The following is a 27,047-nucleotide window of genomic DNA, read 5'->3' as shown; positions in this document are numbered from 1 at the left end:
CAATTAGATAGAGGCAGAGCTGGGGCCAGAATTCTGGCCCCCTTCCCGAGATGTCCCATTTCCTAGAGCTCCGGTAGTGAAAGAAATTGGGCCACATTTGAAGCAGTGTCTCAGATGATGCTGGCTCTGAAGTTATTTTAATTATAAATCATCACCAGAAACTAATGAAGGCATCAAAGCAGTGACACTGGTATAGACCAGACGGGTTTGGAAAACTAGGAGGTAGAACATTTCCTGAGGGATTTTAAATTTAAGTAATCTATATTTAAAATGTCATGATTTTTGTGAGTAACAGTGGGGCAATGAAAAGCTGAATAAAAATCACATCCTAATTCAGCTATACTGAATAAATTAAAAATGATATTTCTTGGACGCTTCAAATTAGTGGCTGTTTTTTTTTTTTGCAAGAATTCTGCTCTATATCCTTCATTTAGTTAATTCATGGTGATATATTCAATGAAAATAAGTGGATACTTATTTAGGCCTTTTGAGAGCTTTTATGACCAATGATACTGTTTTTCTCATAAGGTAAAATACACAGACCATCCAAAAAATTGATTTTCATAGGTAGTTGCATTATAAACATAAAAAAAAAAATACAAAAAGTATGCTGGAACTGGTACTAAAGACCCTGATGTTATTTTTTTTTCTTACTACATCAATTCAAAATAGAAATGGGAATTTTTTTCTTTTCCTTTTTTTTTTTTTTTTTTTTGAAACTGGAGATCAAACCTTGGACTTCATGTATGCAAAACAAGAGCTTTGCCACTGAACTACAACCCAGCCCCAGAAATGGGAATTTTCTTAATTAATTTTTCTACATATTACTGGTTTATGGCCCTAATTCTCTCCTGCTTTCCAGGAAGATTAGCTCTACCTGCACCATTCTCAGAAATCTGTCACCTTGAAAAGGTTTTACAAGAAGCCAGAATATGTCTTTGGAAAAGTATGTAATCTCAAAATGACCCTTGTACCTCCGCCCCAAAGAAAAATGTACTACCCAAATCATGATATAGTACTACCCATGATTGGTGACATGATGAGTTGGACATGCTACCTGTTTTATGGTTCCACACTCTTTTCAACAGAGTCCACAAACCACATTAGCAGCTATCTAAATCTAGGTAATGACAGGAGTCTAAGAAGTCGGAGCACAATGCTGCTCCATAATGCAGTGTTGCCATTAGAAATTGCAGTTGCTAAAATTAAACTGACACTTGGCAGAAATTATCATAACATGTTCCATTGCAGCCTATGACTGACAAGAGTGGCACAGGCTGCACTGGGAATGGAGCTGTGTGCCTCAGAAGAAGGACCAAGAATATCCAAGGCCACACAGCGATAGCTTGAGTGGGACAGCATTTGAAATCGAACTGCCATCCTCCTGTCCCTTCCCAGAAACACACAAGTCCTTGCTCAAGTTCAAAGTACAAATTTCCTCTTTACCTTCTGTCTTTGTTTTCTTTTCAGAGAAGGGAGGAGGAGCTCAGTGGTTGGGCAAAGAAAAGGAAAGCTCTATTTTGTCACCTGCCAGAATGGGTTTTCTCCCTCTCCTCTCCCGTCACTCTCAGGATCAAGGCAAATTCCTGAGACAGCACTCCTTAATTGGCAAAACTACTTCTAAAGCAATAGGAAAGCATCCCTTTCCCCCAGTGCCCATATTACTGCCTCTGTTCTGGCAATGTTTTGTTCTAACCTAAAGCATATGCCAGCTTTCTCAGGCACCGTCCAGGAACTCAATGCAACTAAAGGGTTAAACAAATTCCTTGGAAACTAGAGGAGGGAAGACTCCTGGAGCTGTGCAGGTGCAGAATTACAGCCTGCCACTGCTCATCATGCCAGACTCTTGAGTCTTTGCACTGGGTCTTACATACAGCAATGTTTGGACTTTCTTGTTTTAACATTTTAAAAAATAAATACATGATTTTTTTTCCTATTCTCTCAGCAGACATCCAAGCCCACAGTGTTTTCAGCAAATATTTGTCAAATGGTCAACAAAGTTTTAAAATATTTTATCGGAGTCCTTTCCCTCCTCTGCAATTTCCAGTCTGATTTAAGCTTTCCTAGTCCACAGATGATCAGCTTAGGGCAAGAAGATCTTATTTAATAGCTAAAGGGCTATGTTCCCTTGTTGAGGGGTGGGGGGCATGCCAAAGCTCTACATTGTAAGGAAGTCACATTATTCAAAACTTGAATTTGCAGTTTAGAATTCCCAGAGTAATGAAATTGGTAAATATATGAAAATCGATTGGAAGGAAAAAATGAAAGAATTTTGTCTTTTCTTAGCCTATAGAGGGAAAGGCCAAGGAATGTAAGACATACACAGCAGAATATTTTGTTCTTTGTTTTTTATTTAGTCACAACACATCAGTACAACAGAGGTCAAACCCAGTTCAGTGGAGGTTGTTGAAACTACACCTGCTAAAGGAATAAACCTGTAAAATGATACATTTATAGCCCAAATCAGATTAAATAAACCAAAGAGAAGAAGGCAGCAAAGCCCCTTTAAATATCTCAACAACCACATTTCCATGCACCAAAAGGAAAACACAACATAAAAAAAAATTTTTTTTCAGTTCAAAAAAATACAGCAGCTCCAGGAAAATTAGGTCATACATTTAGCAGGTTCCACTGTACTATTCAATTGACCACTTGCACACGTGATCACTTATGCAGGTTAACACTTAAGAATTTGAGATCCGTGGGATTAAAAATTCATTGCCTTGCTTGGGGCTGGTAAATGCAGGCATATTCTATGCAATTGTCTTCAGTTTCCTCTCCAACACTCCCAATGGGGCCCTAACCCACTAGTGGCTGTCTCCTAGGCCTGAATTGCCAGAAGGGCAAGTTCTAGCAGACAATGGCACTTGGTTCCGTGGATTCAGGGTCACTGATAGTATGTACATCCAACTTACTGCTGAGGAGGCAGAGAATTAACTAGTCTTCTTTCTTGGATAAAGCTAATCATCTGATTTGTCACCGCTTTGTTTGGAAATATAAAATTCAATATAGTTCCCCCTACACACAAAGAATATTATTCATACACCTTAATCTCTCAAAATATTAACAAACAGAATCATGTTAACATTGAGCATAGTGGTTTGAAAAATTAATTCTAAAATCAGACTGCAACTATACAAGGAGAAAAACAGACCAAAAACACTAAAGTTTATGATTCCTAAAACTCTGAGGCAAAATGGAATCATTCTTAGATAGGTTTACAAAGTAAATTAGACACAGTAAAAACCTATCACAAAGAATAGGTTTGTACTAAACAAAAATTAACAACTAGTTTTTTTAAACTGCCAATATATGACATGATTAAAAAAATTAAAAAGAAAAGAGTAAACCAACAAACCTTTAGTCTTTAAAAAAATTTATCTGAAAGTGTACCTTTTTCCTTTATACTTTTACTGACGACTTTAAGGTGATGTTGGCAACAGTCCAGCTCAGCTGGGATTTTAAGTTTTCCCCTCCCTCTTTTTTTTTTTTTTATAGCATCAGTTCTTTAAAAAGCTCCGATCTCCGTCCCCCAAGGTCTATAGGGCTTGCCAAGGTTTGCCGCCTGCGTGGGTGCCGAAGGGCTCAGTGCATTGGGAGAGAGTAAATGGAAGGAGCCAAAGGAGAAGGGGAAGGCAGACAGCGAGGCTACTGAGGACAGCAGAGGCGGTGAGAGTTTGGAGGCAGAGGTGACCACGGGAAGAACCGGTCCAAGGCCGCCAGTAGGGGGCGCTCGCAAAGCAGGAGCCTCCGGATGTGCGGAGGCCAACCTGCCCTGGTGGTGTGGTTCCGTGGGCGATGCAGTGGTGCCAGCGCTGCCGTGGCTGTTCTGGGGCAGCAACAGCGGGTGCGCGATGTGTGGATGATGTCCGAAGGCGCTCCCCCAGGGAATGTGTCCAAGACCCGCGTGGGCGCCACTTGCAGCTTCCCGCTGGGAGGCGTAGTTGTTGAGATGTGAGACCAGTCGAACGCGAAGCGGGTCGGAGGCATCTAGTCCTTCAATGATGCTCAGGTAACGGGCAACTTCCGCCAGGCATTCCCGAAACCCCAAACTCCGATAGTCCATAGCTAGGGCATGTGCGTCAAAATAACCTGAGAAAAGAACAAAAGAAAAAACTCAGGGTTTTGCTCATTACCCGCCTTTCTTCCTCCCCAAAGGCAGTCTTTTCTGGCAAATACCTAGTCTTGAAAACTGAACAGTCACGGGGGTTCTCCTGCAAACCCAAATACTCTGGAGCGGACCAAAAATCTTTGCATTAATCAACATGAGTAGAATGTATTTGCTAATGCAAGTTCAAAGTCCAATTAGGAGCTGCTGAGCACAAATTGGAATTATACCCTACCAGCAGATGAAACTATGCTCATTCCTTTAATGTTTTCCCTCAACAACAACAAAAAATACATCAAGGACAGAGAAACCACAGAGCAGTGAAATTCATTAGACACACAGATGTAAGTTATCATCGTGGAGCTTTTAGGCACTTGGTCCTCAGTAAAGCATTTTCCAGGCTGGAGACAGAGGAGACCAACCCACAGACCTTGGTCTCCCACCTTCTGTTGGGTTTTTCTCTACTAAACCACAACAGGTTTCTATCCTGGATGTGATGTGTCAGCTCCTTAATAATAATATAATAATTCTATGTAAGAAATTAAGAATATATGTACATGTGTGTGCATGCTATTTCTCGATCTTTTTCTCAAAATTGTAAAGGACAAATGTGGCAGATATCTGAATCAGGGCTGTCAAAACTTTGGAGGATCTCAGAGACTATTTTTTTTTTTTTTTTGGATAGGCACTTTCCAAAAGATGCACTAGCGTAATTTGCAAAAGGCTGGGGTAATATATTTAATGGAAAAAATCAGATGTTCAATTGAAGTCATACTAACAAGCAAGGGCACATGCCACACACCCTTCTCTGCCCACCCCCAGAGAAAAAGCAGGCAGGAACCGCACCAATCCTGGACTATGCCTACTGTTCCCTGTACCCTGACCAGATAGAGGTCCCCAGGACTAATAAGAAGTACCTTTCCCTCCTGCCGTGTGCAGCATTTTCAGGTGATCCACGGTCATCTGTAAGATCTCAGCTTTTTCTAGTTTAGCAGATCCCTAAAGAAGAGAATGACAAAAGACTGATTTGGCACGAGTGCCTTTGGTGGAAAACATATAACACACACGCACACACATATACATATTATATAATATCACATATTATATAATATATATATTACTTTCTCTGTGAATCAACAAGTGTGGACTAAAGCAAAATGAGTTGTCTTCACAAAATCCTTTGGAAAATCTGTATGAATTCAGAGACATAAGCAACACGACTATTTTCCAAGACATGAATAAGGTTCAGATTTATGGGAGGAGTCAGAAGGCGCAGATAGCTATACTGATAACTCTACCTACTTTCTCCATTACCTGCTTCTCAAAAGCACTGGGTACCAGCCTCCTTAGCTCAGACAAACTGTTATTGATCCGGTCTCGCCGGCGCTTCTCAATGATCTGTGGGAAGCAGGCAAAACAAAGAAGGACATTTCCATGATGACTGCAAATTTCAAAGAGAAGAAATGTGATTCTTTCTGTTAATTAATAATAAAATTTAAAAAGAGGAGCATTCGTTTAAAATAAAATTTAAAACTCACGCCTCTCCGTCTTTTCCTGGCCAAGATCTGGGAAGATGTAGTTGGGGACATGGAACCTAGAGCCGAACTCAAGTTTCTGAAAGGAAAGGGGGTTGCGGGGGAGAACAGTCGTTAAGCGAGTGGAGATGATCTAAGGGTAGCCCCAAAGCCCTCCTTGCACTCAGACTATTTTGGCAAATTGGACTTGAAGGTGACTCGAGGGTCTCTCGCCACCAGCAGTGGCCAGCCTGCGACGCACACAGGTCGGCTCAGAGCAGCAGCTCCTGAACCCTCGCCCGCTGTCACCGCTGCCAGTCAGTCGGGTCTCTCCTCCCTCTCCGGCCCCGCTCAACCGTCTCCAAATTACCCATTCTCGTCTGCACTCTCCTTCTCCACCTCTATGGTCTCGTCCAGCTCGCTATCCGAGGAGCTGTACTCGGGGTGAGCTCGCTTCATGCTGGCTGCGCTGGGGCTTCAGGGGAGGGTCGACGCAGTGGGCAGGGAGGAGTTAACAACCGCGGCGCCTCTCAGCGCTCGGCTGCTCGCGTTCAGCACACACTGATCCCGCTCACGCTCTGCCTCCGGTTAAAACTCAACCATCCCTTTCCCACGCTGAGCCCCTTCCCAGGGCCCTAGGGAGGGCGGGGGCGTAGGGAAGACGGTGAGGGGGCGGAGGGGCGGGGCCGAGGCTCCCGGGCAACCGCCTCCCTGCAGCCAATCCAGCTCCTTACTCCGCTGAGTGGCAGATGCTCAGGGGAGGGGCGGGGGCGAGACTGAGGGCGAGGGCGGACAGCGCCTCCGCCCCCGCGCCCGCCCCTGCCCGGCGGCGGTGCGTCGGCTCCGCGGGGGCTCTGCCCGGCCTCCACTTGTGGGGAAGGAGGAGGTGCAGGCGACGGTGGGCCGGCGGCGAGGAGGCGCGGGAGGCCGGGTCGGGACACAAGCCCGCCGGCAGCCGCGGCCCCGCCCCGCCCCGCGCGCCCCGATTGGCCTGGCCGCGCGCCAGGGCCGCGCCTGCAGCGCCGCCGGTGAGCCGCACGCGCCGCGGGCCGTGGGAAAGTGCCGGCGCCCCGGCCGCCAGCCAATCCGGGCGGCTGGCGACGGCGACGGCGGCCGCGCTGGCGGCGGCGGCGGCGGCGCTGGGCGTCCGCATGAATGGAGAAGAATGGCCAGGCGGGGGAGCGAGGCTGCGCTAGGGCGCACCGCCCGGACTGAGCGGCCGCGGGCTGGGCTCGCGGGCTGGGCTCCCCGTGTGAACCTGTAATCGGAGCCTGGGCGCCGGCCGGCCCCGGAAGCCACCGCCCTGAGCCGCCGTAAATCTCGGCTACGTAGTCGCCAGTGCTCCGCGGCTGGAGGCGCGCGCTCTTGGCAGGGCCCGGCTGAGTGCACCTGGCGGGGCCTCTCGCTGGTCGCTCCGTGGAACCAGCAGGAAACCCAGAGAGGTGTCTCTTGTGCTCCGGGCACGTCCTTTGTGACTACCAGCCCAGAGGCTAGTCACATGGAGGAGCAGGACGTGGCTTTGGGGATGTTCTTCCGTTTCTGGGGACTGAGCCCGCCAGTGTAGCAAGACACTTCTGCAAGGGCTTTCCAGCCTCCAGCATGGAATGAACTCCCCTATGCATCTAATTTCCGGGGAAGTGGAGCGCTTGTTTTGTAGGCTAAGTCGGGGAGGGGGGAGTCCCTGGGGATATTCATCATGTTGGTTTCCCCCCAACCCTCACCCTCCTCCCCGCCCCGCGTTGGCGGCCAGATCCTCTCAGCCGGCGACAGGGTGGCGGGGCGGGCGTTTGCATCTGAGGCCTGCCTCACTGCGAGGATGTATGTCTCTGATCAGTAGACAACGCATCACGCACACAAATACACCGCCTTCTGGCTTCGGTTGAGGCATGGCGCGTAGTAGATGCTCCATGAAGTTCTGCGAGGATCCCAGGAAGACGGACTTGTAAAAATACAGTTTTAAATATCAGAACTGATTCCAGGATTTGTACAGAAGGTTAGGATGTTTGTTTTGAAAATCGACTGCTCTATACCTTACAAAACTGTAGAGTGATTCATCTCACATTCTTGAGTAGCTTGAGGGAAAGCTTAATAAACGTCTGAATATTTAAAAAAAAAAGGATTTTCTTACTTTTGCAAATAGCTTCTTTGTTTCTAGACCTCATTGTAGACCTTAATGCCATCTTAACACACCTTGAAAGCCACACTGAAGTGGCCTGAGTTTAATTGATGTCTTCCTTTCTACATACAGGTCCAACCTCTCATCTCCCACTGAAGCTTTAATCTGCTTCGCCTTAACCTTTAACCTCTCAGCCTTTCCTTCCATCCCCCTCTGTTTCCGTGTCCAGGTTGGGTTCCTACATACTGGGTTTGTTCTTCCTGAAATCCAGACCACTGTTCTTCCTCATACTTCCCCACATGCTGCCTGTCAGTTGTCAATCCAAGATCAGACTCACCACTATTTTCTCTGCTCCTTCTGCAGGTAACAGAGCATCCTGGAGGTTGCTGCTATCACAAAACTGAAAGTTCTACTTCAAAGCTTCTTTTTACTCTCTCAGTCTTCAGTCAGACACATCACACTGCATGCCTCTTCCTTCCCAGAACCTGATGATTCAGAAACCAACTCTCTGTCTTTCAAAAAATCCCTCTGATATTCTGTTTCTTCTCCTAAAGTGACAGGCCACTCTGTCCCCAGGATCAGTGTGTCCATTCCTCTGTGGATCTGTAAGCTTTCCCAGCCTATAGCACCTGCAATGAATCAGGTCTTCTTTGGCCCACTTTCACTGCTGTGTACAGGTGTGGACAAGCAGCAGGTGAGAGGAAAAGACAGGGTGGGGTTGACCATGCTTGATCCCTCTCTGATACCTAAATGAAATATTCTCACATATACATGTTTACTATCAAAAAAGAAGGATATCGTCTCATTCTTTCATGTGTCTAACAAACACTTATTCAGTGCCTTCTATGTGCCTGACACTGTGCTAGGAGGGCCTGAGAAAGGAAAGTTGACCCAAAACTCTAGAAGAGCCCTACCTTCTTCCTAGAATTCACATCCCAATGGGGAAATCAGATAATACACCAGGAAAAATGGTTATTGATGCCTCAAAGTTTGGGAGCAAGAACACTTTATGAGGTCTGGGAGGCCTCTTCTGAGTTTGGGCAGGGACTTAAGTAAGATCAAGATGAGATGGGTGAGGGGGTTCGGTTGTTGCCAGGAAGAGTGGGGTGGCAGCTCCTCCCCAGAGTGGAATCAGAGGAGAGAATTGGGCTGAGGGTCCCTGTAATGTTCTCACCACTTGCTTTTTGTAGAGTATTTCTCCTGGAAAGCTTGGAATAAAGAACTACTTGAAACTTTTATGAGGTTCCTTGAAGGCAAGGTGCACCTTGAAAATTAATCAGGGCTACCCTTCCTGAAGGGATCTTTTTCCAACTGGAGGTAAAGGAGAAGATGTTGTACTACATTTTTGGAATTCACCTATCCTAAGGAATCACCGTTTGAATTTGCTTGTAGGCCTGGTCTGTCTATACACATGTGGATATTTATTTATATTTCCGCAGAGTGTCTTCTGTTGTGTTCTCTGGCAGAAGGGTTACTCCCTGATGCCCTGGAAAAGACACACAGTCTAGATTAGGAATATACCACCTGGGCCAGGCCCACGTACAAGTCTCCCCAGTTGAGAATCAGTGGGACCTCCACTGAGAAAAAGAGTTCATCCACAAACCACAGCTCCAGCATTTCTATATGAAAGAGTCCTAAGGGTGACCAACTGGTTGGAAGACACCCAAGCAATAGCCAGATAGGGGCTGCCCAGGAGGAAGCCCTAATTCTTCAGTTATCCATTCTTAGAGACTGGACTTCTGTGGAGATTCCTACTCTGGTGCCTTAATGAAACCCTTCCTCTGCCATTTAGCTAGTGAATGCAAGTGGTCTCCACTGAATAAGCCTCAGAAATGAAGCTCAGAGCTGGGCAGAGGCCACACCCACAGCTCTCAGCAAAGAAAAGAAGAGGCTGCCTCATTCTGAGCTTTCCGGAAAATTACTTTATCCATTCCAAGGCAAAAATAATTAAAATAATTTACAAAATAATTAAATACAAAATAATTTACATAATTTACATCAATTATACAAAACACTCCACATAGTATGTGGCCATTAGTAAAAATTGTCAAAACAACTTTTAGGTGAAATCAGCCAGTATTTGAAACCTTTATGTTTTGCTTGTTTGTATATTCACTCAACAAACTTGTAGAAAGCCTCTACTGTGTGCTAGGCAGTGAGCCAGGCCTGGAGCAAAGAGCCACAATCTCTATGAACCCGCTAGCACGAACTTCTGAGCTGCATGACAGTGAGAAAGTTACTCACCTCTTTAAAGCCTCAGTTATCTCGTCTGTAAAATGGGGATATTAATAAACATTTTCATCCAGTGTCACAGATTAAATAAGATCATGTATGTAAAGCACTTTACACAGAGTGTAACCATTAATAAACCATCAACTGCAACTGTTATTATTAGGTATTAATATACCTTTTCTACCAATGAATTCTTCGAATTAGATTACTCCAAGTTTTCCTTCTGATACTGTCTTACACATCTAATGAGATTAAAAGCTGGTATAATTATGTGATAATTGGATATAATAAAACAGTGTCTCTAGGAAGTAGTAGCCTTTTAATAATCATGAGCCAAAATCAGTGCTTCTTATTTAGAGCACCAGATTATTTTGAGTAAAATGACCATCTGCTATTCATTATGAGCGAAAGTTGTGCTTTTTGAGTCTCTTATTAAGAAATATCTCCCCTGAGCCTGCAGTGCTATAAATAGGTGTATAAACAAGGCTTCGGAGACATGTACCCACAGAGTTTAGAGATGGCTCCTTTATGAGAACACACCAAATCAGAAGCCACAATGTAGAGTCACTCAAAACAGTCATACCGGAGTCTTCAGTAAAAACCCATTTTCCTCTGCCCTCATGCTTGCTGTCTTCCCTAGAAACCCTCAAACACCAGATTGCCTTGTGGCTTATCATGCCACGCTGAAGTGCACTTCCACGATCAACTCTCCTAATTGAGGGCAGATGTGAGATGCCCTGGTATTTACTTTGAAAGGATGGTTTAATTGGAACCCAACAGGCCACAGTGGGTACACTGGGACAAAAAGAAGATTTCAAATCGCCTGCCTAGGTTTACATCACCCTTTACAAACTGTGTGACCGACCGGGAGCCAGCCCCACACCTCACTCCTCCAAGCCTGTTTCCTCATCAGTATAAGAAGAACACCTCAAGGTTTGTTTTGTGAAAGAGAAAATGAGATGCAGCATTTTGTATAGTACTGTATAAATGGTATGGCTTGTGGTTATTAACCAGTGATGATGATCATGTTAACACCATGGGCTGCTTCATCTCAAGTTTTCCTGGGTCACCTAGGAGGAAGCTTAAGTAGGTTTTCTTGCTCCTGCCAGTGAATTCATTTAGGCCACTCTACCTTTAAAGAAGGAGGAGGAAGAGGAGGAAGAGCAGAGAGAGATAGTTAAAATACCCAAAGTGCATTTCACAGAAAAGTAATCTGAAGATACTCTGTAAATAAATGAATTCATTTTTCTAAATACACTTGGAAAACCTTGGCAATCTCAGGGCACATTACAGCTCAAAAGGTCAGAGAAGCCCTGAGTGAAGAAGCCTGATTGACATTTGTCTAACTCAGCACTTCCCAACTGACCAACTAGGGCATCTTTTTTTTTTTTTTTTTTTCCACATAGCACCTGATAGTATTCCATTGAAATAGCATCCCAAAGAACACACTTTGGGAAAAATCTGTCCTGGCATAAAATAAATATGTTTCGCTTTTGATTAAAGACCACTGAACCACAAAAAAGTAAGTAAAGTTAAAAGCAACTTAAGAATTGTTTTTACTAAGTTGAGTGTAACTTTTGCTTTGAAAGCTCTTTGCTAACTAGTCAGACTAATTCCTTAAAAATAAATTAATATGTTTTAATACCATTTTATGACACCATATGCCAGGCACTTTACCTATAACTCATTGAATCTTCACAACCACCCAGGACAGAGGAGTTATGATTTCTGCCAGTTTAAGATTAGAAACTTGAGCAAAGACAGGCGAGAGGGGGTCCAGGGTTGTGTCTGAATCATTGGTTTGATTCCATAGCACCCTCTTTTTCTCTATTCCTTTATAACACCTTCTTTTCCTTCTACCCTCTGTCCCCCTTTTTCCTTTCTCAGTAAAAATGATGCCAGTGCTACTGTGTGGCATATTCTTAATTTAATTTATATAGTAATTTGCACTATATTTTCATAATTTAAATAATTCAACTATGTTTTATTTTTATACCTTCAAGACAGCTCAGGATAGAAATGAAGTGATTATAAGAGTTTCACAAGAGCAGTTGGGAATATTTCTCCTTGGAACTGGTACTGATCTTCATTTGGTGGAAATGAAGGTCTTTTTGCCCAGGTGCTCTGGATGCCGATACAATACCACAACATCTGAGGAGTACAACTTCATTAGATATGGCTTCCAAATATTTCATCATTTAGCAGTTTTCTGTTTCTAGATGGTTTATGATAAGTACATCTAAAATGATTTTAAGTTACTGAAGTTAAAAGTACAGTGGGAGCCGGGCACAGTGGTACACCCCTGTAATCCCACCAGCTCGGGAGTCTGATGCTGGAGCATTGAGACTTCAAAGCCAGCTTCAGCAGCAACAAGGCACTAAGCAACTCCAGTGAGACCCTGTCTCTAAATAAAATAAAAAGTCGAGCCGGGGATGTGGCTCAGTTTTTGAGTGCCCCTGAGTTCAATCCCTAGTACCCAATAAATAAATAAATAAAGTATAGCAGGCAGTTGCAGATAAGGCCAAATCAGAACTCACAGACTTTGAACCCATAGGACTGCTAACCCACTACATCTATTGGCCCAAATTGACACACTGGAGCTTTGGGGTTTTGTTGAAAAGGATTTATTTTTCCTTTTGAATCAATAGCACAGGACAAAAATGGAGAACAAAGAGTAATTGAGGATACAGATTTTGAATCTTAGTAGAGAAAAGTGTGAGGACCAGAAGTGGAAGGAGCTGAGTATGTGTGCAATAGATAATTCTAGTCAGGGGGAAAAAGAATCAATTTTGCATCAATATCCAAGTGACAATGTGCTGCTGAGAACTAGGACAGGGACACCCTGCACCATCATTCCACTCTTCAACATACATGCCCACATACCAACAAATGATGCCCCGAGGGCACATGGAGATGCACCAGTCAGGGACTTCGGGGCTTGGCTATGTGGCAGTCTAGAAGGGCCTGAGTCAAGGGGCAACAGCAAAAGCCTTCATTTGAAAGATACAATTGACAAAGAGCATTGAACTTGGTCTTGACCACCATCAGCGAGGCACTCCCCAGGTGGGGTTGAGGACTTAGAAAGGGGTCCTACCTTGAGGCCAGGAAAAGGCATTTAATTTGGGCATTGATTGACTTCCTTTGTACTCAGTAGTCTAATGGGGCCAGGTAACCTCTAGATAGGGGAGGAAAAAGAAGTGTAAGGTTTTTGGATACTATTCCTGAATCATATCCTCTCAAAAGCCACATGTTGAAGCCCTAACCCGTGATGTAATGGTATTTAGAGATGAGGTATTTCAGAGATAATTAAGTTTAGATGAAGGTGGGTCTCTCATGATGGAATTAGTGACTTTAGAGGAAAGGTGCCAGAGAACGTGAGCTCTTCACTGCCCCCACCTGTCCCCCAGGTTCCCCACCACCACCACCATTTGAAAACACAATAGAAGGCAGCCTTCTGCAAGCCAGAGGACCCTTGTTAGATCCCAATGTTTCTGAGATCCTCATCCTGGACTTTTGGTCTCCATAACTATGTGAAAATGAATTTCTGTTGTTCAAGCCACTCAGTCTATGGTATAGGCCAGAGATAATTCCTATTTCAAAACTTTCTAAAATGTTCCTGTATATTTGTAAGTAGACATTTCTCTTACATATAAATGTTTTATTTCCCAGCTTTAAAAATGTATTCTATTTTATTTGACAGTAATTGAGAGAACTAAGCAAAAGACATAAAAATTTCCCCACTTTTTAAAAAGCCCTATTTTTAGAGCAAAGGTATTTTTCAGTTTTTCAACATCTTGTTCAGATCCCTTATGGAATGTAAGTTAATAAAATAGGACAAATTTCTTTCCAAGTAAATGACAGAGAGCTTAGGATTTCTGGTGAGTATCATCATTTAGGAGGAGCTTAGGTCTAAGTCTACAAGTTTCTCTCCCATCCCTTTGGTTTCTGAGCTGCTATCAGATGACAGTGATATAAATGGGTAGTTTATTTCTGCTGGATGTTCCCACTGTATGCAACAGGCCCTACCGACTCTCTTGTTGGTGCATGAGACAAATGAAGCCAGAACCCTTCCCTTTAGGCTTTCTACCACATCAACCTCTCAATACAGATTCCTAGAATTTACTGTTAATAAGGATTCTTTCTATGATCTTGGAACCAACCGGCCATCCCTCTGTGAATAGCTTTCCCAGGTACAGCGGGCCCAAGGCACACAGCCTCCCTAGGATCACATTCTGAGACACAACTCACATCCCTGGATCTTTAGAGAATGGACACCTGCAGAAGACTTTACCCTTGTCTATGGCTTGGATTTGGAGTGTTCTCCACAGGTCCACAAGTCAATGGCTTGTTCCCCCAATGAGGCAACGTTGAAACCTTTAAGAAGTGAGGCCTCATCTGAGGCCTACGGGCCATTGATGCACTTTGAAGAATAAAATGAATGTATTTTTGCACTCAGGAAAAAGTAGTAGAGGAATGAAAATGAGATGGAAGAATTTTTTTTCATAGGATTTAAATACATGTCCTAATTTTTTTAAAAAGCAGAATATATTCAGCTTTAAAGACAGCTTGATTTGTCTTTACTTACATGCACTGTCACATGTCATTGCCTCCATTCCTACATGATTACCATGCTAAATATTCAAGTACTTTTTTAAAGTTTTATCTAAAATACCCAAACTAAGAGCATAGTTTCCTGAGAATCTACAACCCTGAGTTAGAAATCTTTCTCCTTTGTAAAATATGTAACTTTTAGTAAATTTTCATATCCAGTTTTAAGAGTTCTTTTCATATTTGCTGGTATTAGGGAAAACTGAAAAACACCTATAAATATTCCTTAAGTTGGTGACTTTAACCAAAACTCCACTCTCCCATTGGCCTATATTCTTTTGTTGTTTTTTTAACCTTTTTTTATAGCAGTCAGATCAGACTACCTTTGTTTTTTCTAACTTTTCTGTTCAAATACAAAGACTATAGCATTTATTGATTTTCATTTCCCTTGAAATTTGACTAAAATAGTTAATTCTTAATTTCCTATGCACTCATACAACATAATCCTGCTTTGATTGTTAATGTTTTCTACACGGGGCATTCTATTAAATGCTTTAAATATTCTGCCTTCTTGACTTACAAATTTTTAGGCATTAAAAAACTGGAAGAAGGCTGAATAAGAACAGCTCAAAGAGCAGGGCATGGTTGCACATACCTGTAATCCCAGGGGCTAGGAAGACTGAGACAGGAGGATTGAAAGTTCAAAGCCAGCCTCAACTGTAGTGAGGCACTAAACAACTTAGTGAGACCCTGTCTCTAAATAAAATGCAAAAAAAGGGCTTGGGGATGTGGCTCAGTGGTCGAATACCCCTGAGTTCAATCCTTGGTACAAAAAAAAAAAAAAAAAACATAATAGTGTCAACTTTATTGGCATTTCTTTCTGATTCCCCACATTAATATCCAGGAAAACTTTTCATATTGCTGCTTCTATGTGTTTATTCATCGAATCTCATCTCTAGGATCCACATTTTTAGTTCAAACAAGAGAATAAAAAATATGTTGATAGATGATGGGTGAGGAAAGAAATGTGTAGGATTAGACACTTCAATCCAGTGGGCCAAGAGAGATTTGCTGCTTTTATCTCTAGTTCCTTTTTTTTTTTTCTGTAAAGTCTATTCTTAGACTTTAGAGAAGAAATGAGAGTGAGGGTACTAGTGTATGCCATGTGGGGAAAAGAGGGTCTCAAGTATAAGCAAACAGCAATGGGATGGACCAGTGAAAAGGGATACCAAAATCATAAGGGCAAGAGAGAGAGAAGTGGGATAAGACAATCTAGTGAGAGGTAAGAAGTAGAAGGAGCAGATTTTGAATTTTTACCATCCAGAGTTGGGGTCACGCAAAAAGAATATACAAAAAAGAAAGAAGGAAATCCTAGAGTCTAAAATCTGCCAGGAATGATCCTGGATTAGAACTATGGTTTCAGGGATGGAAAGAATAAGGGAAAAGAAATTGAGCAATACCAAACATAAATTGAGCAATACCAGTCATCAAACAGCAGTGATACTGGTCTGATGAAGTGAGTCAAAAATCATTCCTCATTTTTGTGCTCTAAAACAGTGGTTCTCGGCTTTTAGCATGCATCAGAAACACCTGAAGGGTGAAATGATGCTGCTACTGTTGGTCCAAGGACCACACACTGAGAACCAGCCCACCATTCTTAAAAACAAAACAAAACAAAAAGACTTTGCTGTTGAAGAACCTGGGGATGTCCGGAGGCAGGGTGTAGAGGAGGAAACAAAGTTGCTTAGCTTCAAGTCAATCAAAAGATCATGAAGAGTGAGGTACATGATACAGTATTCAGCTGTGTATCTTTGAAACCAGCTAAATTCTTTCAAATAATAGCTTTATACTTATATAATGAATTCAGGATATATGTTAAATTTAGCTATATGATTTGGGAATAGTTTTGGTGGCGGTGGTAAGAAGTTGATGTCTAAGAAAGTTGCTGCCTATTTTGAGAAACCATGGACTCTCAAAATAAATTTCCCATGGGAAGGCCTCCACAGAGAAGAAAGGAAGCCATTGTTTTCCCCAAGTCAAATGAAATGTCCAGGCCTCTGAATCTCAAATAAATGAACAAATAAAACATAAAAGCACAGATGAGACCATCCTTCAAAGACAAAAATCATTAAAAACAAAAGACAAGTTACAATGGTAATAATCGCATTTAATAATATAGGTTAATTATATAAACAGAGAAACTACGTTCCTTCAAGTTCTGTAGTCCATAGTTCTGTGATGAACTATGATCCACCAAAGACCAGATATATTGGATATATGGTCTTACAACTATATACAATTATAAATGCATATTGGAACCTATGTATATCTTCCAATTTCAGAACCGAGAACTATGCTGCTTAGACCAGTGGATCTGAGAATACTGAGGCTGTTCCATCCTCCCATCCCACCTCCCTTGAAAAGCCCCAAGGATTGGGACTTAATTTGCTGGGGTTGGGGTGTGACAAAAGTATACTTTTCAAGCTTCCCAGGTGCAGCCAAGACTGCGAATCATTGCAAAAACCAAGCAAGGAGAGGATGCAATGAGTACATCACAGGCATTGTTTGCCTCTCTGAGTTAAATATGACTTTTCCCAACAAGAACCTATTTAAATCATTATATGCAGTAGAAATCTTTGTTGAAGAAAAATACTACATTGAAATGAGTGTAAGATTATGACAGTCATTGCTGAATTTCAGAAATAACTAGGTTAAGCCAGGAGGAGATTCCCCCCTCCCCTTTCACTGCTATAAATACAACATTCTCTCTCTCTCTCTCTCTCTCTCTCTCTCTATTTTTTTTTTAACTGTAACATGGTAACCCACCCCTTTGGTGATCTGCAGCAAATCATGTAAACAGAAACATTATAACTGTTATTATAAAAGCAGTTTCCTATAAATGAGAATTTATGCTTATATCTAAATAAAATTGAAACCTGATCAAACTTGGGCTCCAGGAAAACAACTCTGGGTTTGGACAACACAACCCAGAATAATATTCTACTGCCAGATGATGTTTTTGAATATACAGGGTCATCTTTAATCACATAGCATAGGAATAACTTGTCTTCCACAGACAGTAAAACAGATTTGGGAATGGGATGGGGGTGTAGACAGGGGAGTACCAGATGGAGTCAGCTCTTAACTGTGGAATCCTTGGCCAACTTTATGACATCATTAGACACATGTTTGTAAATAAGTACATTCTACTTCAGTTTTCACTGAATACTGTTTTCACTGATACTACTGTATTTTAGCGATTGATTAAAATTGCCATTTCATGACTCTTCTAGAACATACTATCCACATACAGTTCTTATACCTAGAAAGTCCTCAAAGAGTTAGCACTGGAAGAAAGCTTAGGGCTTATCAAGTATTTTAATTTTATAGTTGAGGGACCACTCCACATTCCTTAGCAGGTATTGTTGAGGATCTGGAGAAAATGAAATCCTCATGCATCAGTGGTTGGGAATTTATAGCCAATTTGAAAGCAGTTTGGCAATTTCCTAGAAGTTAAACATAAATACATCACAAAATGAGCAATTCTATTCCTAGGTATCTACCCAAAAGGAATGAAAACATATCCACACAAAGACTTGCATGTTAATTTTCATAGCAGCATTATTCACAGTTGTTAAACTGTGGATATAGCCAGCCCAGTGATACATGCCTCTAATCTCAGCCTCTTGGGAGGTTGAGGCAGGAGGATACCAAGTTCAAGGCAATCTGGGCAACACAGAAAGACCCTGTCTCAAAATTAAAAATTAAAAAGGGTCTGGGGATTTAATTTGTTGGCAGAGTGCCCCTGGGTTCAATCTCCAATCCAAAAAAGGGGGGGGGGCAGGGGGAGGGGAGGGGAGGGGAAAAATTGAAAAATAAGGAGAAAAAGAAAACAATTCTAATGCCCATCAACAAAATGTGTTTATATCCATGCAATGTAATATTACTCAGCAATAAATAAGGAATAAGTATTGATACATGATACAACCCAGATGAACCTTTAAAACATACTAAGTGAAAGGCACAAGTCATAGAAGATGGCATATATGATTCCATTTATATGAACTACCTAGAATGGACCAATCTGTAGGTAAATTTATGGTTGCTTAGAGCAGTGGGGTGAGGGAGAAAGGGATGGAGAGAGAGAGAGAGAGAGAGAGCGCGCGCGCTAACGGTTCTAAATTGGGGGTGAGGGTTGTACATTCTGCATATACGAAAAACCACTGAATCACACACTTCGAATGTGTGATGTACAGGATGTGAACTCTACCTCAACAAAGCTGTTAACTGAACTAAAAAAAAAAAAAAACAAGTCATGGAATGTCATGTACTGGGAAACGTCAGAAGCAAATTTCCATCAGCGCCCACCCTCTGAAGTCACCTTGGCCAAAGAGACCACGATGCTCCTGAGGCAGGAGCAGGTTCCAGCCGGTGGTGGTGAGCTCTGGACCTTTGCGGTCCTGGCCTCTCCTTGGCCATAAACCAAGCGCATTCTCGGGGGTGGGGGCGGGGGGGGCGTCCCCACGGTCCTGGACCCCACGGTGGGACCATGCCCTCCAAGCTATTCAGCACCTTCAACCCTTCCCCCAGGCATCTGATGAGCGGCTTTCCTGTCTCGCTCTCCCCACAACAAAGGGTAGCTGACCTCCCGCGTGACCTGGCAAGAGCTGGGGCTCCCTAGACACGCTTTCCCCCTATTGTAAGCGGACCCTCGCCGATCGGAGACCAGAGGCGCGTCCCACCGGAGGGACGCGGGACAGGGAGGCCCCCGGGGCGCGCGGGTCCCTCCCCCCAGCGGCTGGCAGCGTGTCGCCGGCCGCGGATCTGCGCCCCGGGGGCGGAGGCGGTGGGGGAGGGGCTCTGTAATTGCCGCGCGGCCCCGGTTCCCACGCTCCTATTGTTGGCGACTTTGTTTCCAATTCCCATCACGTGTGCTAATTAGTTAGCGCTGCTGGCTGGCTGGGAGGCGTGTGGCGGGCCTAAAAGCAGAAAGATCACTTCCTGTAGGGAGCCGGGCAGGCTGAATACTACCCCGGGCTTCTTTCTCTCTCCTGGTCCTCTGCGCCTCCCAGGAGGGTGGGAGTGGGCAGGGGAAGGAAGGGGAAGAAGTGCGGATGGTGGCGCAAAATGCCTCTGAATGGCAACAGCCACCAAAAAGCTGGGGGTGAGAGTGGGGCAGGGGGAGTGTCAGGGCAGGGATGGTGACAAAAGCAGGGTTGGAGGAGAAATTCACATAAAATCTCCAGCCTGGTTTGGAAATGCTCCCCCAAATTCCGTTCATGATTTTGTTCAGTGAATCTTTTCAAGATTAGAGAGATGGAGAAAAGGATTTTGCTCTGTTCATTTTAAATTTTGTTGGTGGTGGTTTCACACACGGAATAAAAATAAAGCCTCACTGTTCCAAAGGAGAAGAGTGAAACAGTGAGTCGCGACTCGTGAGTCACTAAATGGTCCTTGGACCTCAGCTTCTGACTTTTATCACTTTGGCACTGAGCTTTTAGAAGGGGCGCAGTGATGAGTTAGAGATCCCTCACACTGGACAGTAGTCAGCTTGCCAGTATACCTGGGTCCAAAGAAAATATGCTTTCTATATTTCTTGGCTTTTAATTGAGTTTCAGGCTTTAGACATGCTCTGATTATCACGATGGAAGTTTCTGCTTTGAAGATGCTATATTATCCGTATTTCTTCCAGGGTGGCATTTATAAGGATTCACTGTAAGACCTATGCAGTAATCAACAGAAGATTCTGCCTAGGTTTTACAGTGAGTCCTTATAAATCAACAGGGAGACAAGGAATATGGTCAAGGGTGACTTCGCTCAGCATGCAGTTAGCAAGGATAGTTTCAGGATCTTGGGCTCTTGGCCCTTGCAATCCTGTCCTCTCAGAGGATGAAAGGGCGCAGACCACTTCTCCCTTGCTGTAAACCAAGTGCATTCTCTGCTGCGGTGCCCAACAGTTTGCTGCAGAGTGCTGGTGGGGTCCCTGTGTACTGGGTTGGGGAGAGAGAGGAAACGTAAATGCTGTCTTTACGCAGCTTACAAAGCCAATTCAGGAGGCAGAGAAGTATTTAAACCAACGATTAAGGATGATTCGGAAATGGAGATCTATACTAGGGATTCTGAGACTAGAGGATAGATACCAGATCCAGGTAGGGGATATTTAGGGAGGTTTCCTGGAGACAGGTTGATTCCTCTGACGCTAATGACAAACAACTGTTGGCAAAGAGAAAAAAGGAAGGAATGGGCATTGTGAAAAGAGATAATAGGGTGTGCAAAAGTCCTACACATCAGGGATGCAGTGCAAGGTACTGTGCAGACAGGTGTGCACTGCTGCAGGACAGGACTCTAGGGGTAAGCATGGGTAAGCATGGGTAAGCTGGAGAGGTAAGCATCATGAGAAGTCTTGTGGAAGGATTTGGAATGTATCTTAAATACCATGAAAAAGGAGTAAAATAATCAAATATGTCTTTAAGAAAGATTTCATGGATAGTAGTATGAAGGATGGGTTGAAGGGACTCAGGTTAGAGGCAGTTCTAACTGGAGACTAACTGGTCTGGCTACATGAGAGATGTAAGAGACTGAAATGAAGAGTGGGATGGAGAAGACAGGCTAGATTCAAGAACTGTTCAGACAGAGCTTGGGGATCAACCTCACTCTGGCAGTAAGCAACTGAGAGAAATGAGGGCAACTCCAGGTTTCTATGTGCTATATCTGGGCAAATGATGGTGGCATTCACAAGAGGAGCAACTTGGAAGACAAAGAACAGTACAGTGAAATACTATACAATACTACAAAATTTTATGGAAAAAAATTGTAGCAACATGGGAAATACTTACAAAACTAAGTGAAACAAAATTCAGGATGTAAAATTTTATTTATACTTTGATCAGAACTATGTTGACCATAATCTATAAATAGAATAGTAACAGTGGAAGAAAATGTACTAAAATATGTCAGATGGGGCCATAGATGATTTCTTCCCACTTATGTATTTTTCAAATTTCTGTATTAAGCAAGTATTATTTTATAATGGGGAAAAAGCAACACATTCTCTTTAATTTTTTCTACAAAAGGACTATTGTTTCTTTGGTTTTAAAACAGAGGATTTGTACTTAACTGAAAGCTAACTTTTCCCCTAGTGTTATTTATTTTTATTTAAATCAAAGCTGTAATATTTTCCCCAGATCCATTTGCTACACAAGTGATCTACAAACATATCAGAAGCAAAAGGGAAAAATAAGTCCTCTTCCAGTAAAAATTTTAAAAGATTTTGAAAATCCCTCCATTTGGATATTTCTTTTTGCTTCTCTTGGGTGGGCAAGAGGAAGCAAGAGAGCTTAGTTTCAGGAAGTGACATCAAACATGTTAGTTGATTCTAAGTGCTCCAAAGAAAATTTAAGGCCTTCTTCTTAATTGAATGTAATAGGTAAAATGCTGAGATCGAGTGAGATCTTGAAGAGCCCCTGAGCTGGCAGCTTTAGCAAGAGCAGCCCTAAAGGTCAGCACATCCCCTGGAATGGACTTTTGATTCCATATCCAGTTACACCAGCTGTGCTACAAAGAAACAACCTAATCAAAACCTGAGCATATGACTTGGTTTAGAATATGTCGATAAGAGAGAAAAGGGTGGAGAATTTTGCCTTAAGAATTCATTTTTTGAAAAATACTCAGCAACCATTGGGTGCAGTGTGCGTGTCTGTAACGACTAGAGAGGCTGAGGCAGGAAAATCACAAGTTCAAGGCCAGCCTCAGCAACTTAGTAAGGCCCTGTCTCAAAATTAAAAAAAAAAAAAAAAAAAAAAGAATTGAGAATGTAGAACACTCCTGGGTTCAATCCCCAGTACTCAAAAAACAAAAAAAAAGTACTTAGCAACCAAACAATTATGAGATTATGAGCGCTTCTTATATGCCAGCAACTTCACTAAGCATTTCAGGTGTACCTAACTTGCTGAGGAGCCTGCAAAGTAGGCACTGTTATCATCATCACAATCATCCCCACTTTGCAGATGAGGGAACGGAGGTACAGGGTGAGAGTAAGTAACCTGTTCACTCACAGCTTGTACGGACGTGGCTAGGGCTTAAACCCTGATGGTTGTCTCCATTATTAGTGTTCCTAATCATTACACTATGCAGCTTCTCAAGATCTCTTTAAGATAATACTTTACTGTTATGAATCTGAGACACACAGTGTGCGTTAACCAGGCATTTGGAGCAAATTCTATGCTGTGCTCCTACCTCCTTGTAAGAGCATAGAAGCAGCATTTGGGAGGCAGGAATGCCCATAAAAGACTGACTCTGGAAACATGAAATCACAGAGTGACAACAACCGTCACAAATACTTTATTCATACTCTATTTCATTTGAGCTTCTGGAGTAACACTGAAATGATTTAGTAAGGAGTGATCAAGCACCTCCTTGGAGTAAAATATTCATGCTTGGCTTTGCCACAGCTAGGATAGAATCAGGGTTGGTAATGGAAAAAAGTTCCTAGGAGAGAATATAGTGTCTTGGGCCCGTACGCTTTTTAGCTAAGAATGAGTCCTCAGACATTCTCCAGTGGTAACTATCCCTGGGACTCTTAATGAAGTGAAAATAACATATCTAAAACGAGCTCATCATCAGCTCCCCAGATTTCTTTAATCAATAAAGAGAACTACCATTATATAGCTTCTTAAGTTAGTGGACATTGGGGTTGGCTCCCCAACAGCCATTCCACCTGAAACCCTCTTCCCATTCCATGATTGGAAGTCCACCATTCCTAATCTCATCTCCCTTGCTAATGGTTGATTCATGGGTGGCCAGGCCTGTCAATCTAGCCCATGAAACCTAAGAGGTTTGCACTAAACTGCTCAGAAAAAGAAGTCAATATTTCCTCCCCATTCAATGTGAACAAAAATGTGTATCATGAGGGATGGCCACCAATTGATGTGATGGGAAACTAGCCTTAGGATGAAGCCATTGCTGTGGATAGCAGAGTTAAAGAGACACAGAATGTTGGGCTGATGAACTCGCAAACCCTAAAGCTGGTCCCAGCCCTACATTTCTGTTATTTGAGATAACACACTGCCTTTGTGTTTGCCATCAGGAAGAAGGTTTCAGTGATTTGCAACAGAAAGCATCCTCACTGATATATTTTGCACATACAAATCATCCAGTCTATTTTCCTTCCTGAATGTTTCAAAATCCACGCACCTGCCTCCATCCCACTAATATTGAAAATCCTGTTCAAGCCACCAATGAAATCCTTCACCTGAATGACTGAAAATCTATTCACCACCACCACCACCCCACCGCCCTATCCTCATTTCCAAAATATCCTGGTTCATTTGAATAAACCTGAAGACAAAAAGGATGTAGAAGAATGAGGTTATGGCAGGCATAGCAAGCATTTCTTATCTTGTCCTAGGGCAAACTCTGAGCAATGTCACACCTTAGACCATCCTGAGAGATGTGAAAAGATACAGGCTTCCATTCTGCTCTCAACTTAGTGGGTCTTCTGGTGACAGCTGGGTGTCGAATCCACCTACTTGCAGTCAGAACCTTTCACTTATATCCTTGTGTGTGATGTATCCTTTGGACTGTTTGCTGCCCTGGTTCAGTTGAATCCTGGTTATTCTCATGCTTCTTTGGATCTGGACCAGCCTTTCTGGTCTAACTTTACATGGATGCACCAGTGCCGTCTTGCCAGGAATGCCATGATTTCTGTCCTAATTTCAGTTAGCCTCTACAAATACTCTATTCTGTTCTGAGAATGTGCTAGGCCTTTAAAAGGGCAGACAGTAAACATGCTCTGTTCTTTGTATTCTGGTATTAGACACAGTGTGGTACTCAAAAAATATTTGGTAAATGAGCCAAATAAAGATATAAAGGTGATGTTTTAGTCTGCTCTCCAGTAGCTCGCAATCTATTAGATAGAAACACAAAGTGAGTCTACCACAAGGCTCACAGGTATATAAAATACAAAAATAAAAACACGGACTGATGCTTATTAGACTCAACCCACTCTTCTAAGGGATTTATATGCATTTATCTGTTTAGCCCCCACAATGACTCTTGAGATGTGTACCAGTATTATCCATATTTTTCAGAAGAAGAAAAGTTCAGGAGGTGAAGTTGCCCAGTATCACTTGACTGGTAATGTGGAGAAGCAGATGAATTGAAAAATGGAAGAGGAAGATATTTATTTAGCCAGCAATCTGATAAAGCAAAGAAAAATAGGTTTCGAGCTACATCTTCAGGGATGATGATTTGACATATTGAGGAGTAGGTGCCATAGTCCAGATTACAGAATAGTGTAAAGGACGACTTAGAAGTGGATCTGCTATGAATAACAGCTAGTCCCATGTGGCTGAGTATAGGGTGTGCAAAGAAGGAAAGTATGATGGGAACTAAGGGGAGACACCTGGTAGCTCAACTGTAGAGTCTCTAGTGCCCCTCCCCCCAGAGTTCCATCCCTGCTAAATCTTCATATTTGTTCTGGAATTTTTCATCCCTGTTCACCCTAAATGCTTCAGGTATCATTAACTCTATACCCAGGTACAGGGTAGTTCCTGATTTACATAAGACAATCAACACTTTCCATTCCCCAAGTCTCAAGATGGATTCAAGGCTGTGCCTGCGACCTAAGCCACTCAGACAAATGAATCTGGGGGACTCTTAAAGCAGCCCAGGGATAGCACTATTTCCTTATGTCTTCCTTTGGAAGTGCCCAGGGAAATATGCAGGTCTACAAGCTTATGGCTTCTTCTTGCAAGCTCAGGATCAGCCAAACTTAGTCCAGAATAAAGCTGCCCCACAGCAGGCAAGGCAGGGACACACAAAGTGATTCATGGTCCTTGGTCACATGACTGGCCACTGGGTCAAGTCATCTTGGAGCCAATCCCTCCAGATTTGGATCTTCCTGTACATGAATGGGAAGGCACATTCTTAAAAATTTAAGCAAATTGAGTAAAGTTTTTTTTATTACTTGTATCAAAAAGAGAGCTAACTTGATAAGGTCTTCAATATTAGATCACATTATTTAAAGTACGGTTCTGGGAAGTGGTTGAATAAGATCATTCAGAGGCCCTATGAATTGGTTAGAGAATCTCAAGGCAAAGACATGGTTACAGGCCACTGCAGTATGCCCAATGACACTTAACAGGGGTGAAGATTAAAGCATTGACAGGAGACATAGAATATTTGAAAGAAGAAGCATGTGTGACAAGCTTCTTTAAAATGTGCTGTTAATTTTACCTGGGATTGAAAGCTTCATTTGTCCTTCTATTTAATCCTACCACAACACAGGATTGTTTTGAAAGAAAAATAACTTCTAAGGTTATGTCATATGATTGGACTCTCTTTATTCCTGTCCTATGGACAGAAATAAGATAAAGGAAAAGAAAGATAATTCTATCAGGTATTCTTTTCATTATCTAAATATATGTTCTTAGTTCAGATTGTTCGTTTGCTCGTCATATCCTGGATTCCAATGCTACACGGCTCATCTTTCCAGGTGTTTTTATCCTTCAGATGTTTGCAGACTGATATCATATCCCTTATAGTCATCAAGTAACCCAGTTCTGACTACTTAGCTCTGTCAAATCCTCCTTTATATAGCAGATCTTTCCTTCCTCTGCATATAAGGAACTACACTCACTATATACTCATCTATCTTCCCCTCATTCCACTTCATGGTGGTGATGCCCCAGTGTGCATGACCTGATCCTTTTATTCAATCTCAGAAGGAAATGAAATTCTGTAGGTCAAAAGCTGGAATGGATGCAATTGTTGCGTTGGCCTTAGATGAGAAGACCCCAGTTTGAGGCCTTGCTCTGCCCCATTGCACAAACTTGGGACAAGCCACTTAGCCTCTGAGCCTTAGTGTTTTCAACTATCCTACAGAAATGACTTCTAGGTGTATGGAGGTTTCAGTCCTCCTTGTATGCTTCTGTCATCCGCCACCCTCTGTTCCCTAAGGAGGATGAGGCTGGTGAAGCAAGGTCTCCGTAGTGGGCCAAGTGGTGGCAGTCTCACCTCTGAAGAATCCTGATCTCTTTGAATTGTGAATCCTTGAGGATAGCAACTCAACACTATTCCCGGGCTATTTTGCTTGAGGAAGTTAAATAAGCCAGGCCTGCTCTAGGCTTAGAAAGAATCTTCTTTTCCTCTTTGCTTATCTTGTGGTTTTTTTTTTTTTGTTTGTTTGTTTTTTTTTTTTTTTTGGATCAACTTCTCCTTGGACCCAGAGCAGGAGAACAAAGGACTGAGAATTAAGTATGGCTCCTTGGCAAAGAAAGGTCTTGACTTACTTTCACATGGCCGCCTCTGTCCAGGCAGGAGAGGCCTCCAGGTAGTCCAGCCTGTTTCCCAGGGGCAAAGCCTGCACGAACAAAAGCTTGGGATGAGACTGTGAAAGATGATGTATTAAGAACTGTGTAATGTTTTGAACGACCAACAATAAAAAAAAAAAAAAAAAAAAAGCTTGGGATGTGCCTTATCTTGGTCTTGGCACATGTCTCTGGAGGCAGAGGCAAAGCAGCTTCTGGTT

General features: G+C 42.8%; 2 protein-coding genes across 5 annotated transcripts in view; both read right to left on the bottom strand.

Moving 5' to 3' along the window:
- Positions 1-2,333: 2,333 nt before the first annotated feature.
- Hey1 (hes related family bHLH transcription factor with YRPW motif 1) lies at positions 2,334-6,790 on the bottom strand. Of its 4 annotated transcripts, none has more exons than XM_078016987.1 (5): positions 6,357-6,790; positions 5,647-5,722; positions 5,411-5,506; positions 5,026-5,107; positions 2,334-4,092 (listed from the first exon to the last, which is right to left on the bottom strand). In XM_078016987.1, the coding sequence occupies exons 1-5, from the start codon at positions 6,773-6,775 to the stop codon at positions 3,509-3,511; spliced, it is 1,257 nt and encodes a 418-aa protein (XP_077873113.1). In that variant the 5' UTR covers positions 6,776-6,790; the 3' UTR covers positions 2,334-3,508. The 4 variants fall into 4 exon arrangements, with proteins under 4 accessions (XP_077873113.1, XP_077873114.1, XP_005341416.1 ...); XM_078016988.1 differs by having other exon boundaries at positions 5,423-5,506; XM_005341359.4 differs by lacking the exon at positions 6,357-6,790 and adding an exon at positions 5,993-6,308.
- A 1,752-nt stretch (positions 6,791-8,542) lies between these two features.
- Positions 8,543-27,047, bottom strand: part of LOC144365468 (uncharacterized) — a 44,777-nt gene continuing 26,272 nt past the window's right edge. Inside the window, exons 3-4 of the mRNA XM_078016989.1 lie at positions 26,809-26,879; positions 8,543-9,224 (exon numbers count right to left, since the gene is read on the bottom strand). Of these exons, the coding sequence (XP_077873115.1) occupies positions 9,160-9,224; positions 26,809-26,879 (136 nt within the window). The 3' untranslated portion in view covers positions 8,543-9,159. The remainder of the gene's footprint in view (positions 9,225-26,808; positions 26,880-27,047) is intronic.

Source organism: Ictidomys tridecemlineatus, chromosome 7, assembly GCF_052094955.1.
Source record: "Ictidomys tridecemlineatus isolate mIctTri1 chromosome 7, mIctTri1.hap1, whole genome shotgun sequence".
Lineage (NCBI taxonomy): Eukaryota > Metazoa > Chordata > Mammalia > Rodentia > Sciuridae > Ictidomys > Ictidomys tridecemlineatus.
The sequence above is the reverse complement of the archived record's forward strand: the minus strand, read 5'-3'. Positions and strand labels throughout refer to the sequence as shown.